The sequence below is a fragment of the Zeugodacus cucurbitae genome, chromosome 3, assembly GCF_028554725.1.
Source record: "Zeugodacus cucurbitae isolate PBARC_wt_2022May chromosome 3, idZeuCucr1.2, whole genome shotgun sequence".
NCBI lineage: Eukaryota > Metazoa > Arthropoda > Insecta > Diptera > Tephritidae > Zeugodacus > Zeugodacus cucurbitae.
This window is the reverse complement of record NC_071668.1, coordinates 11,570,513-11,586,502: the sequence shown is the minus strand read 5'-3', so window position 1 is coordinate 11,586,502 and position 15,990 is coordinate 11,570,513. Positions and strand designations below refer to the sequence as shown.

Here is a 15,990-nt window from a genome sequence, read left to right as displayed (position 1 = left end):
ATGAATTGTTATTTATGAGTTTGTGTGTAAATATTTATAGCTACATATTCGACAGCTATTTGACACGCAACACTTCGATTTGTGCCCACACATTGCCCGCAACACACTCGAAAGTTGCAACACACAATGACATGACATGTGCCTAGGGTGGGTACCGGCAACAGTCAGCATGTATTTGTCGCACATTGCTCGTAAATATTCCCCTTAAGAAAATGTGACATGTCGCAACTGACCGACCAATGTAATGGTCAGTAATGCCACAAACGCAAACACGCAGCAAAACGTAATAAGCGTTATGCCCGTATTTGTGTCTGGTGACACGCACGTGGCGTTTAGTTGCTAAGCGCGCAATATGACCGAAAAAATAGAAAATCAGAAAAAAATTGTAAGTTTGGAATTTTCTTATTTTTCTCAGGAGACCACACGTCCACCATCGTCCACCGCTATGGTCAAACGTCGAATCGTTGTTGTGTCAGCAGCAATTGCCTGTTGCTGTTGTATTACCGTTTAGGTCATGTTCCATTTGCAGTGTTGCATGTGTTACGTTTTTTGACAGCGCCCGTTGCACTCGAATGAAATGTTGTTCGAATTAGATTTAATTTTCAATTTGTACGTTTGCCTTCGGCTATTTATAAGTCGTAGTATATTTTTATATATTTTTTTAAGTGAGGTTGGTGTAATAATTTTCTGTGCTTATATTCGTATATTTTACTACGCACCTGCGAAAATATAATATACATATACCGCAGATCATCGTCTCGTAAACGTAAAAGTCCTTTCAATATATCCAATATGAACTGAACTTAATGAGCTGAAAGGAGCATGTCACGTCTAGTGGTTCTTACTTTTATATACATATAAAATGAGAAAAGAAGACATTTTCGTATTAAATTTAAGGTTTTATTTAGCATAGTTAGAAGGATCGGTTTTAGAACCGATAACTTGTTGTAATTTTGAAAATAAATTCATAATGCCACTATTATTGAAACTCATTTCCCTATTGGCAAAGGACTGGCACTGTGTATTTTTACAAGCTTATCTTGCCATAGAGAGGAACAGGTATCTTTGGTGCTTTGGTTCGGACTATAAGGTAGATGCACTAGAACTTCTCAACCAAGTTCACGGAGCTTCTGGTCAGTCTCTATCGATGTATGTGGCCAGTCGTTGTTCTGTTGGAACACAACTCCTCTCCAATTGTCCAAAGCTGACCCTTTATGGGCAATTGCTTCCTTCAGACCTTCCCATTGTTGTCGAGTTAAGGATTTGGCCGTAGGAAAGCAGTTCTTAGTATAGATTTTTCCAGCCAATCTCGTCCCATTAGCGCGGGCTCGCCGCTATTAGACCATAACCATTTTCGCTTGACGCAGATGGAAATTAGGACAGTACGCTTTTGGTAAACTCGTGTATAAGCTATAATTCGTGCTCTATCAATCAAATACCAATCGAACTCGAGAAACAAGCTACTAAAGCCATCTTCTAATGAATTTCTTTTTATTAGACCTACTATTTTCGAATATTGACTTCAAAGTTTGTATTTGTTCTTAAAAGAATAAAGCTATGTGGCCTGGCTTTGCACTGTTTCTCCAGAATAATTCAAGGAATGCTTCAGAATCGATAATCGTTGGCCAGATATAAGTCTGGTTCCATTCCGCATATGTAGATCTGAGTGTTGTTGTTGTTGAGACATTGTGGCGCCATGAAACATTAATGTTGAGAAACGGTGCCGATCGCATTGTTGGCAGGGTGAAACTAGTTAGATCTATTTCTGCTCAGTTCCGGTAACGTATGTCGGCGACTCTTGTAGAAATGGAACATCCAATCGTTCTTAGGATATGATTATATATGTTATAATAAAAGCTTCCAGATGAGGTCGATAACCGACCGTCTGTGAAGAAATCGAACTAAACATTCTTTCCAGAAAGCCACTAAGCGCTACTTCACGAAAGCTGAGCTCGGTCAAAGGCCTTTCAAGGCATTAGCAGCAATACTTTTATATGCAATTATGCGTATAATAGTCGACTTAATACTGCTATTATCCCTTATCTACGATTAAATCTCGCACACGGCTTATAAATTTCAAATTTGACACTTGACATATACAACTCCAATTTACAACAACTTCTACTAAATAGTTTCGGCGAATTGCTACGCTTCAACTGCTGTCATATATTTATTATGTTTGTACATATGTAAGTGTGTAAGCAGGAATGTTGCTCTGTATGTACATATGTTTGTTGTATAAAGGCGGATATAAATATGTATGTATGTATGTGTCCTCACTCATGCAATTGCTTTAATCAGCGCTATCATCAGCATAACACACGCTATCGAATGTAGAAATCGGATACAGAGATTTCCTTCAGTTATTCCTTGTTATTGTTGTTGCTTTAAACAGCTATTGGCTCAGCGAAGCATGGCAGGCAGGCGGCAATCAACCAGTTTGCAATTGAGCCTGCGGTAGTAATTTCGTAAATTATCGTAAAATTTATTTTTATCGGCAAAGTGCTAAATTTAACTTAATCAACGGCGAAATGTGTGTGTGTGTATGTACATATGTGTTTATTCACTATGTGCTGCAGGAAGATTTCGCTTTTTTTATAAAATTAAATAAATTGAAAAAAGTATGCTTACTTGCTTTAAATTCACTCAGCGGCGATATGCACAAAATGCGGATATTATTGCGTCAATAAAATGTCAAAAATTAAATGCAAATTTTTGTAAAAAAATCACAAAAAATACATAATTATATTATGCGTAATAAAAGCTACCTACAGCACAATTACATACGCGTAAATTGCATAGCGGTACGTACGGCGTCATACGCATGCGCGCGCTGCGTCATTGGATGCAACCAACCGACAGCCAACAGCTGCCTCAACGGCGACTATGACATGCCGCGCCACCGCTACGCCCAACCCATTTCAACCGCCTTTTATTTCGCGCATTACTTTTTTTTGCATTGCGCATGCGCGCAAGGTATGCGCGTTCAACACACACTTGCCCACATCTGTATATAATTGCATATTAAGCATTGCGCGCATAACGCAAGCGTTCGACATTGAACGCGCACATGGCAGCGGGGAGCGGTTTTTAAGCGCATATGAATAATGTTTTTATTATAAATATTTTCAATAAAAAGTCATAAAAATATTATAAAAAATTAATAAAAGAAAATAATAAGCACACCAGCGACCGCCGCTCAGCAGTGGGCCGTCAACTGCCGCTGGCACTTTAGCACTTGGCGGCGCATTTAAGTGGAGCAGCGCCACAGCTACCTAAGTCCAATGCGCGGTGTCGGCCGTCGAAAGCAATGCGTCCAATGCCTGGAAGGGTTGTTTGCGTTTACACATATATATTTACGCATCGAGCAATTGACTTACGCCACGCCTGTGAAATACCAGCCACCGCGCGGCAGCTTCAACTAAAGCAGCAAACCGTGCGCCTGCTTTATATATGAAACTATTCAATGTTTGAATGAATTGGTTGTTTGTTTGTTAGCATAATCTCGCATGGGGTGGGCATCGATCATTTGTTGGAATTAATAGTTATTTGTTTGGCATAAATGTAATAATTTAACTAGAGTCTTTATATCAGTAATCTTAAACAACGAAACCTAGTCCTTTTGAGTCTAGTTGTGGACCAATACTAGCTTCAAATATAGTTTTTAACAACTTATATGATTCGGTGTGATCGCAATTGTATTTACACAGCAAACACACATGCTAGTTATTGATTACCGAATTATTAGATAACTAGCACGATATTATAACCTCTAAGTTCGAGAACGTCTCAAGAAATCATTAATTATATCAAATATTCCTTATGAAGCTCCCTAAATAAAGTAAGATTTGATTTTTTATGCTGTTTCTTCTTCTTCTTGACTGGCGTAGACACCGCTTACGCGGTTATAGCCGAGTCCACAACAGCGCGTCATGCATCTCTCTCTTTGGCAGTTTGGCGCCAACTGGTAATACCAACTGAAGACAGGTCCTTCTACACTTGGTACTTCCATCGTAGTGGAGGTCATCCTCTTCCTCGGTAATACCACTTTCAGAGCTGGAGCACTTTCCATCTTCTGCGGATTCGCTGTTGCCAATGTAAATTGTACCTTCTCTATTTAGCTCGTATTATTTTCTCCAGTATCTGTTGCTGTTTATTGTTGTAAAAATTATAAATATAGTTTTGTATTTATCTTAACAGTCTAAAATCAAGTTCTGGTATAATCTTGTATCATTGCTTCCAACTAAAGGATAGTGAGAATAATACTTGTTATCTAATGTTATAATTAAATATTCTGTAAAGCTTATGACACGGTGTTTCCTATTTCTATGCCATTATACCAGTTTATTTCATTTATACCAGTTGCCGGTTCTATTCGTTGTATTTTAAATTTCGCTGAATAGAGTTTAAAAGTGGAAATGATCAACCTTTGGGAAAGGAAAAGCTTTAACCAAAGCACAATACTATACTATAGTGGAAAGCTGAGTACTATTTAATAAGGACTCCTTTACGTACCTACATACATTTCTTTCCATCCAGAGAACTCTAGCTACTGGTCTAATTTATATGTTGTTATACAAGAATTAATTGATGCATTGTCTTATCTAATTATACAACTCTGTTGTGTATTCTTCGCGCTTCGAAGAAGGATGCATTGTAAGATGACACCATAAGATTTGATATAAAGCTAATTCATATTTATTATTCCAGACTCTATTACTTTCAATTTAAAAAGCAGATACTTCATTGTTTACTTTACGGTTATTTGTAAACAGCAGTTCATAAGTCAACAATAAATATATGTATGTCAAGTGTTGATTATATTGAGAGTCAAATTTATATATTTTTTCAGACGTCCGTATATGAATGTACTAAACTGAATTGTGAATGAATAATAGATATGCATACATATGTACATATAAGTATGTATACATATAATTAATCAGCATAGAATAAGCGAGAAGAAAGTGAGAAGAAACGACAGATCCATTCTAAAGAGTAGTGAATCAAGCACAGAAATATTGCTCATTATATATGTATGCCAGAATGTGCATCATTAGCTGTCTTCGATTCGCCATGCATCGAATAATTTAGTTATAACGACTGCATGCTACACTCAGATACAGTCTGGATATCTCGTTAAAGTGGTTCTAACCGCCCTCCATTCTATGACTATGAGTGTACATCGTCTTTATACCAGTCTGCTTGATTTATACCAGTTTGTTCGATTCGTCATTTCCTAAAGTTTGACAAGTCGAAGATAGCTACATACCTAGCGTATTAAGTTATAGGAAATGTCAAATCGAACAAACTGGTATAAATCACTGGTAGAGTGGTATAAAATAATTTAAGTACTGCTTCTAAATATTCACTTAAATGTTCTTTATAAATCAACATGGGTCGCCATAAATTTCATACCCCTTCGTACTAGTACTCCTTTGCCTATCAAATACAGCAGTGCTGCAGCACATGAGAGTTCTGTCAGAGACAAAATTGGCTGCCATTCAAAATATTTTTTTCGCAAACACCACAAACAAATGCACTTAGTATATAAACACTTAGTATTCGTACAGAAAAATAAAAATGAAAGTATTTTTGTGTTTTTGTCAACTACAATGCTTGAAAGAGGAAATCCATTGCAATGACCGTACTTCGGGCAGATGTGCGGGTACTAAAGTGGGGGGATTTTATGAAAATTTACGAAAACAAAATTCTCTTTCTCGACCTCTGTTATATAAATCAGTAGCACTGTGTCAGCGAGAAGTGTTGGGCGCTTTTTCTGAAACGCGTTGTCTTCGACCACTTGGGGCTGCGCGCGAGTTATTACTATTAAATATTATCATTTAACAAAGTGTTGTTATTGCTGTTACTATTACTGTTGCTACTGTTGTTGCTACCGATGCGCTGCTAATGTGGCAACCGCAACAGCATCATACCGGCTGGCGTACGACGACGACGACGACAACGTCAGACTCATTTTAATTGCTTTTAATTGAAGAACACAACAACAATAATAGCAACGCTACTAAAGAACAAGAGCAGCAAAGTCAATGAAATAAAAAATAAAAAACAAAAAAAAAATAATAATAATGTCAGCGCTTGCAGCGAGAACAAACAACAGCAAACAGTAGCAATAGCAATGGCAGTCAGTAGCTGCTACCGCCGCGTACAATAGTTCATACAATTACCAGAGTGAATGAGTGCGCGCCGGCAACGAAACAAATCATAAAAAATAAATAAATAAATAATTAAAATTTAAAAAACTCATACAAGAAAAGCAACAACAACAGGCGTTGGGTTGCGGCGCGCCGCGCTGCACATCGTTTGGCAATGAGCCACCTAACTAATTGAGAGTGTCAGCTGTATAGCGCCGCGACGCGCGCTCTTCACAGTCGCTTGACAGCGCGCTGTGCGGTGGAATGAAGCGCAGTGAATTGGTTTTTAGCGCGTGACATTTTGAAAACGACACAGAAGCGACAGCAGCGCAACGTACGACGACAACAGCGACATAAACAAACCCAAAATTTTTAATTATCGCACGAATAAAACTTAGTGATGATCAGCTGTGTAATGCGAAAGTAAAACAAAAAACGAAAACGAAAAGCAAAATAAGTACTAAAGCGGTGAATAAAGTAGCGCGGCAGGCGGCGAAAGGCCAAGTGCGCGACGACCTTAGGGCGCGCATTCACGTACGCAAGCGCGGCGGCGGCGCCACGCCATATACGGTTAACGCGCCTTTCTGCGCCGCGTCAGCGCAGTTGTGACGCCCAGCAGCAGCAGTGATAAATACACAAATAGTAGAGTAGACGCGCTGCGTAACGACCGCACAGTCTAGAGTACGCAAAGAGCCGGGTGCGCTTACTTAGCATAACCGAAATTTTTTCCATACACACAGTCGCCGCAAGACAACAGCGCGCGTTGGTTCGCGTTCATCAAGTGAAGTGTACTTCGTATGAATAAAGTGTAGTGAATTGTGTGCTTACTGTTTTCTATTCCCCATAAAATCAACACCAATGATCAATATGTTTCGGCTGAACAACAAGAACAACACCACAAACAACGATGTTGTGCAACGCGATCCGCGTCACTTGGAAGATCAGCTGATGGAAATGCGTCGCGAACTGCAATTAGTGCGTGAGGCGTTACATCGCAAATCACTGAAATGTGCAATATTACAGCAGGAACTCGAGAAGAGTCAATGCACGACATGCCATCAGCTGCTGAGCGTCGTTTCGACCGGCAGTGATACGCAACCCGATGCTGAGGATGAAGAGGATGCATGCGCCGCCAGTAATGGACACACAGATGTCATAACAAAACTGCAAGCGGAACTGCAGCTAAAGGATGCGCGCCTCATCAAAAATCGTGATAAAATACGTTTTCTCTGCAGCAGCATAGCGCGCTTGCAGCAAGAGTGCGCCAACAAAGATCAAACAGTGACAGAACTGCAAAATGAATTGGATAAATTTCGACAGGTTGTGCGTCCGCTGACGCAGGTGTTTTTGCAACACACCGCAGAGGGTTATGAAGCAGCGGCAGCAAGTGGCGCGGCGCATAGCGGCATGGAATCGTCGCGCATGATTGCAACAGGCAGTGAGCCGCGCATCAAGCGGTTGGGTTACAGCGCGGAACCGCTCTCCGATCTCGTCGATGCGGATAGTGAGCTGATGAAGATACCCAAATCAGAACTGTAAGCGCGGGGCGGGCAGAGTTTGAATACATTATTAGAAATCATATTTTGTTTTTATAAACATTCCTATCTATATTTCTATGTATACTAAATGAATCTTTGCACCAAAAACAGTTTTGTGCGCGCGGCGCGTGCAAAGAATTCTTCCATTCAATAATTTGCTTTTATTAATATTTTTATTATTATTGCCTGCTTTGTTTACCACTTAAGCAATATTTTTATTTTTGTGTGTTTGTTGTTGTTTTATATACATATATTTATTTTGCTCTCTCTCTTTCTCTCTCTGTTTCCTTGCAGATCACGTGAACTCATCAAATCAGCCATATTGGACAATGATTTCATGAAGAACTTAGATATAACCCAAATACGCGAAATTGTCGACTGCATGTATCCCGTTAAGTATGCGGCAAAGAGTCTCATCATCAAGGAAGGCGATGTCGGCAGCATTGTTTATGTCATGGAAGGTGAGTAAACCCTCAAAGTTTATATTTATTTATTCACGAAAAAAAGACATGAAGCATTGATAAATGACAAAAGTGTAGCGTTGACGGTGTTTTCGAAACAATAAACACAACAATAGTTGCCGCTCAATGCTAAATGCCCGCTGCCTTAAAAAAATACTAGCCAAAAATCGAAGTAAAAACAAGCATTGCATGTTAAACACTGAGCGCTTGTCCATTGTGTAGCAGCAACTGCGCGTCGCCTACTTGCAAAGTCGATCAGTGAGGCGCGATCAGCTGCGCGCCGCCTAAATGTAGGCAATCATTTTTGTGTCATGCGTTGTTTGCATTGATCGCACCGGGTGCACGATCGTTGAGGTTTTTGCAATTTGATTTGAATGTGATTTATTTTTTCTTTTATTGAGGAAGTTACGTTATCATAATATATGCTTATATATTTTTATAATTAAAAATGGAATTGATGCTAAGAGATAACCCAATTAACCTTTTGGAAGTGATCATGAATACATAAATTTAAGTATATAAATTGAACACATACATATATATTACATTATTTATATGCAGGGAAATAGGGTAGAAAAAATCGAAATACAATTAGAATCTTTGAAATAGGTTAGCAAGTGTGAAGGGAAACGCTAGAAAGCAAAGGTTTTTCGACATAATAGCTGCCATCGATTGGCTAACTGCTATAGACAAGCCAATCGAACAAACTTTCCAAATTTCCATACAAACTGGCAGCACTGAAATAGAATTGTATATACTTGGTCGCAGTAAACTCTTCAACCACCGTCTATGTCTAATGTTTTCTGCAACAAATTTAATTTTTATTAAAGTTTTTTATTCAATAAATTCAATACAAAAGTACTAAAGATTTATCTTCGCCTGCCTTTTTCAATTTCAAATTTGTGTATAACAATTTTTATTATTTTGACAGTAATTTGTTCTTTGAGCCGTTCACAATAGTAAAATGGTTCTAAAATGAGTAAAACAAAACTTGGTAGCACTCAGCAAGCGACTATTGAAATTTTAATGAGGTATTGGCATACTCTCCAGCACGAATTCAACTAGATATCTTTGTTGTTGCTTTCACATGTAAAATTTTTGACAGGCGAGCAGCGCCCAAAGATAGCGAGCAGAGAAGTGACCAATCGATGGCAGCTAATATTCCCTTCCGGAATATGAAGCCATAAAAATCTATTTCTCTGCTACTAATTCCGTCGATAAACAAATCAATTCAATTAATTCGAGTTTTACCTCATCATCGGAAACAACTGTTGCTATATGTACCATTGAAATATGGGCATTAAGGTGGGAATTTTAAGTTAGAGTTCTCTCTACTAATGGGAAATGTTTTCAGAAGTACTAAAGTAAGGCGACAGCTCCTTTGTCATCACTTTCGAAAGTTTTTTGTTTCTAACTTGATCTCCAAGGGATCTATCGTCAAATGATCTGTATAGTATTAGTTTTTGGTCTACAGAAACTGATTGACTCAACTCCTTTTCGATGTCTAGAGTTCTTAATAGTATTATAGTACGTGTTTTCTACTCCCAGATATGTGAGAAACCTAACTAATTCTTCGTAAATGACTCGATTTAACTTCATTATAATTTTAGAGGGAATTAGTCTTTATTGGTTGTATAAAATTTTTAAAGTATTTATTTCCCAAAAATACAATTTAAATCTCTCTAATCCCCAAAAAACCCCAAACCGTCAGCAAAGAAATACATACAAAAACATTGTGACTATAATAATCACTTACTTAAAAGTCACGTCCCCATTCAAGTTCGTTGAAACTGTGTCTAAAGTAATTGTTGATCAGCAGTTTGAGATAAGTATATTGTTCCAATTTACTTATTGTCAATCGTGATTTATTCAATAATCACTAAATACAAAAATACTTAGGTATATTTATGTACATATATACATACTTATGTTTAGTTGTTTAATATTAATCCAGTTCATATGGTGGGGTCACAGCAATACAAATACAAAATGTTTTTATAAATACATATATTAGACTATGATTGAAGATATTTCAGAATTATTTACTAAAAATTTGGAAAAAAAATCACATACATCTATAACAGCAGTATCAAGATACTATTTCTAAATTTATCGTTGTTATCGGAAGATAATATTAGCATTAATCTCATTAGCTCTCTCTCTCTCGCTCTCTACATATTTTAATTGGTAAGTTAAGTCTAAAGAAAAGACGGTTAACATTAACTGAGATGTTCGGACAGTTATTTCGCCTTTTTTATGTATTAATTTCACTTTTTCACCCAATCCTTCTTTCGGGCCACCATTTAGATATTCACGTTATCAATTTATCATGGGTTCCAAAGGGAGCAATCTGGGAATGATTTTCTCATTATTTCTCTAGCTTTTTCAATGGGCAATTCAACACTATTCAAAAAAAAGTCCTTTACGAAAATCCAAGAAGACTTCTCTTGATTTATCGGTGTTAGTGTTTGTCCAAACCTTTGTTTTAAGTCATATCGGAATGACTAACGGAGTTTTATGATATTAGTTTGATGTTTAACTATCTTATATAATTTTATCTCGACCTTAAATCGAACGCCTAATACATCTCTTGGATTTCTTTAATTATATTTTATCTCTTTCCCTACATTTTAATAATAAAGTCGATACAATAAATACCAACTGATGCTGGCCACTCTACGCCAACTTCAACCACTCTCGAACAGGTTTTTGAAGTGCTCCGTTTCGCTCTCGATTTTCACAGCAGCTGTTCTGTTGTCGAGTACACCTCTTCTGCGAAACGAGTACCTTCATTGTTTGCCAACAATTTACCTGTAATCGCGCTGATTCGAAATAAGAGAGCGAGTGTGTTATACTTTTATTTTGTTTATATGCCTACTCCGCTTTGTTTTGTATACGTCGGTTGCCATGTGCAATGCGGCGTCGGCGGTGATCGTTGGATCACACATTAGCATTTATTGAGCGCTCAATTGTTTTGTTCGAAATTGTTTCGAACTCATTATTTTTACAGCTGAGCGTGTGAGTAGTCGAGGCGCACACAAACAAACCGCTGGGTTACGCTGGATGCAGCCGAGAGTGAGCGCGTCTGTTCGACAACCAAGCGGCTGTTTTCTGGCGTTCGGTTATCTGCTACAATCTGCGCGCGGCACTAGCCATTCGATTAGTGAACGCGAAGCGATTTCAAAGCGCGCGCGGTTCAAGTAACGCGCGTATAAGATCGCGAAGTTCGTTGGGGTTTCCTTTTTAATTTTGTGCGCGAAATACTATATTCGTTTATATAATACATATTTAATAGAATTAAATGGTTATCATTACTGGCTGTGTATGTGCAATGTGCGGTTTGTTTGTGTTTCCATAATTTGTTTTAATGTGAAATAAAATTACTTCTTTGTTTTTGTTGGTTTGACCGCATGTGTTGTGCATTGACTGTGTGTTCTTTTATTGTTTTCTTTTTTGCCAACAAACACTGAGTGTCTGCGAAAGAAACTTAAATTCGCAGTAGAATTCAATGAATAAAAGCCAAAATATTATATGCGTATTAAACAAAAAATAATTAAAAAATAAATTCAAACAATAATAAAAAGTGGCTGTGGAGTAGTAATGCGAAAAAAGTTTATAAATGTAATAGCAAAAAATAAACACAAACAGTGCAAAGATAAATTATTATAAAAAATATTAAAAGCGATTTTGTGTAGAAATCAAGAGTGAGAGTTGCTAAAGCGATAATTAAATTTAATAAACAGTATACAAATGTATTATACATATGCATATGCAAGTGTTTGTGTAGATTGCGTTTAAAGTGGAGACACTGCGTTCATTTGCAATTTGCAAAAACAAATAGTGCAAAATAGCATATATATAATATTTTCAGTGATATTTTTGCATTAATATGTACATACATGCATATAACAGAAAACCTATGACTCAATTAAGTGAAATTGCTTTGAATACTGTTTTCATAAATATTCCAACAAATTTATATGTAGAGTATTAAATAATCAAGTTCGTACCTTTTTGACTCCGTATTCAACCATTAAATTGCTCACTTCGCCATTAGTCAACTCTGAATAACACAAATCCGAAATCTACTGCTTTATGAAGTGTCGCAACCAAAATATGCATATAATTTAGATTGAATTAAGCATTTCAGGAAAGTATCGATATTTTATTTTATCGATATACATATTTGTTATCGAAATTCTAAATTCGACATTCTTCACTTACATCCTGTTTTTTCAAACATTCAACGTAAAAGGAACTGAATTGATCGAGGTCGCTTTTAGGTTATCTATACTACTATTATTAAGAGGAAAGATTTGTATGTATGTTTGTAATGAATAAACTCAAAAACGACTGTGTCGAAATTTCTTTCACCATTGGAAAGCTACATTCACCCCGAGTAACATAGGATATAGTCCCAGGTGAGGGTATCAAAAAGACTCCGTGATGGAGTATCTTTATCTGAAACTGAAAATCGTCTTGTAAGTAATTCTCTTCATATCGCAATCGCGTACCAGAAAGTCGAGGAACGAGCGCTCGCGAGTGCTTGCTGAACAAAATTTCAAAACCTCTAACTTATAACCCGTGCGAAGCCGGAGCGGTCTGCTAGTCTTCTATAATCTACATTATAAATTTTTGTAATGCCCGTTATTATTATTATTTTATCTTATTTCCCATTTTTCGAAGAAGAAACTTGAAACTATAAAAACTATTATCAATTTTTTCCATAAATTCAATGCAAATTATCTATCAGCCAGTTATGCATCTACTTTCTCTATTGTTTCAAGATACAATCACATTTGCTTGTGATATATTTTACTGAGAGTATGATGTCAGAATACTTAACACTAATTTGTATTTCTTAGTAACCTTTCGATTAAAATTTCTAAAAAGTGTATTAGGAAGAAAAATATCTGCTATGAATAAACCTTTGAATGTCAATTGATAACAATTTTGCACTATATTACAATAAAGCTGAGCACATAGTCGAGCGTAATGTCATTGGGATACTAGGTTCTTAGCCTGAGACTACCTGTATTATGCCCTGATCGAAAAGTTCGATTTATGAAAGGAAATTTTTATGAAATTTGACATCCATTGCCAATTCAAGAGTTCGAGTTAAGAAAGTTTGAATTATGGAAATCTGAAAAGTTTGAGTTATGGAGATCTTCGAGTTATAGAAGTTCGCATTGTGGAAGTTCCACTGTATTTTATATTTTTTAATGTTGTTTTTTCATTTAGGATATATTTTTTTAAATTCATTAATTTTCCGAATTTACTTTATTTTTTTTTTGAAATTTTTCTAATTTACTTAATTTTTTTTTCTAATTTTCGTAATTTACTTTATTTTTTTATTAATTTTTTTTTATCAAATTATGTTATATTAATAACTTTTACTATTTTTTTAAATTAAATTTGTAAAACATTATTTTTTAACAACTTATTCATTTAATCTAGATATTTCTTATTTTATTATTTCTTTTATTTTATTTCAATTTAATTTATTTTTTATTCCATTACAACTGATTTTACGATTTTATTTTTCCAATTTATTGCAACCCATTAGGCCAACATCGTGTCGACCCAACCTTATTTTAAGTTTACGAGTTTTTCTGATTATTATTTGTTTTTTTTTTTTGTGTTTCGTAAACGAATTCCCATAAATAAATAAGTATCTGTGCATAAGTATATATGTATGTACATACCTTCTCATATTCGCTGCGCCTGCTGATTCATCTCATCTTTGTGTGTGTAAAGCATATTTTCCCGGAATTTGAATAAAAATGCTAAATAAAGGCGCACAAGTTTAACTCTACACCCATGAATAAATACAAATTTTTTATGCATATTTGTATGAATGCACATAATTGCAGTTGCATGCTGTTAGCGCAAGCGCTTAGCGCCCTCCGTTCCGACAAGCATACAACGCCAACTAACTAGAGCGCCAATGAAAATGCAAGTGCACTCTATATACATATGTATGTATCTATATAAAAGCACCCAGATTCAATTATTTGTTGGCGGTATGTACTATGTATAACCTCACTTTTATGTTTGTAGATAACTGTAAATATTTTATATGGAGCAGGTCGCGTGCATTCGATGCGCTTTTCCGGCCATATGTTTCTTGTCGTTTCATCTCGTCTCGTTTCTGCTTCTTGCAGCGCCTTCTACTGTTTGCATCTGGCGATTGTTATTACTTCCCAGTGTTGTTGTTGTTATTGTTTGTTGAGTCATGTAAATGATTCTGGTGAACATACAGCCTAATGCTCATACCGGCACCACGCACATACATACATACTCGTATATAACTGCAAGGAGAAAAGTGAAAGTACTCGCATATGAGAGTATGTATGTAATCCCAAAAGCCGCACGAAGTCGCCTGACGGCCGGCTAGTCAACCAGAAGTTGTAGTAGAAATTGACGTTGGCGGCTGGTGACTAGCGCGACTGGCACAAATTGCACTCCAATTTTTATTATTCGCTTATTTTTTCCAGCGTTGCTTCTTCTTTCTACCCGCCCTGAGTCATACCGTCGAATGCTGCGTCGTCTGTTTCGTGCAACGATTCGCTTGGCCGTTCGATTCATCGAATCGCTTAACTCCGCAACTCTCTTGTGTTGTTGTGGTTTGTATAATCATTCAAGCATTTCGCACAAATGTAGTACCACCAGTCTCCATAAGCCATGTAGTAATCTTGGCGAGAATTCCGGTTTCTTCAGCGTACGCTTTTTCGGTTTTTGCTATGTGATACACTCGTACCACTATATATGTTTGTATGTATGTGTGGTTTTTCGTGCTCCATCGCTCGCATGCTGGTTGATTTCTATCAATTTCGGTTTTTATTTTTGCCTTTTCTTCGCCACTTTTTCTGTAGCCGCTCTACGCGCCTCGTCATCTTTTCGTTGTAGCAGCAGCAGCCAGCAGCCAGCAGCTGGTCGATTGGCGTTGACTGCTGCAGGCTGTCGCTGCTGACAATCTTGCGGTCATTGGTCTGGATTCTTTGTTGTGTGGCAAGAGCCGGAGTAAAACAACACAAAAAATAAATAAAATAAAAATCAATGCGTCGGCTGTGCACTGAGAAAGCATTTGAAAAGAGATTAAATCAATCACCATTTTCCACTGAATTAACAATTAAAATGTGAAAAACAACAAAAAAGAAATGCTTCGATATGTGGCGAAAGACAAAGAGAAATGTGCTTATTATAATGTACATTTAAATATGTGCTATATAATCCGGCAGCAAAATTGATGGATTTGGCATTGTTATGGCCATAAATCTAGTTGATACTCGTGAGGGTGTGTTAGGTTGGATAGGATGGAGGTCTGATAATCTCGATTTCATGGAAACTCAGTATATAGATTTGGTAGTTCACGGGTTCAGAACTCATTCGTAACAACATCCTCTAGATAAACCCAGGAAAGAATTCTGATTTCAGTAAGTGTTTTCTAAATTGGTTTGACGAAAATTCTGTAATGTTAAGATCGATTCAGTTCTCCGGGATAATCTTTTGATTTTGCACCCATTTTTCAATTCAAAAATATTCATCTTAGTGATCGGATGTAACTATATTCAATTCTTCAATTCGGTTTAAGAAGATTTTTTTTTATTATAAATACTTTCTGATGGAAATCCATAAATATTATATTTTCAAAGCCTCCATAGGACTGTAGTCTCTATCTATGTATATGTAATTTGAGATATTTCACTGTTTCAACATCATTATTTCTCATCCTAAATACCATACGAATTTTTGGATTTGGATCACCGATTTGTCTGGTCCATCGAAAGATCGCTTCTGATTTTTGAACAACCAACTATATTTATGTATAGGTAA

General features: G+C 36.6%; 1 protein-coding gene across 9 annotated transcripts in view; it reads left to right on the top strand.

The window, feature by feature from the left end:
• The window catches only part of LOC105210784 (cGMP-dependent protein kinase, isozyme 2 forms cD4/T1/T3A/T3B), a 133,420-nt gene that overhangs the window by 79,000 nt on the left and 38,430 nt on the right, over positions 1-15,990 (top strand). For 6 of the 9 annotated variants that reach the window (XM_054226865.1, XM_054226864.1, XM_029039389.2 and 3 more), the window contains one exon: positions 7,988-8,154. In XM_054226865.1, coding sequence (XP_054082840.1) covers positions 7,988-8,154 — 167 coding nt within the window. Of the gene's footprint in view, positions 1-5,947; positions 7,691-7,987; positions 8,155-10,239; positions 11,488-15,990 lie in introns of those variants that run through there. The other 3 variants (XM_054226868.1, XM_054226867.1, XM_011181927.3) reach the window with 3 other exon arrangements.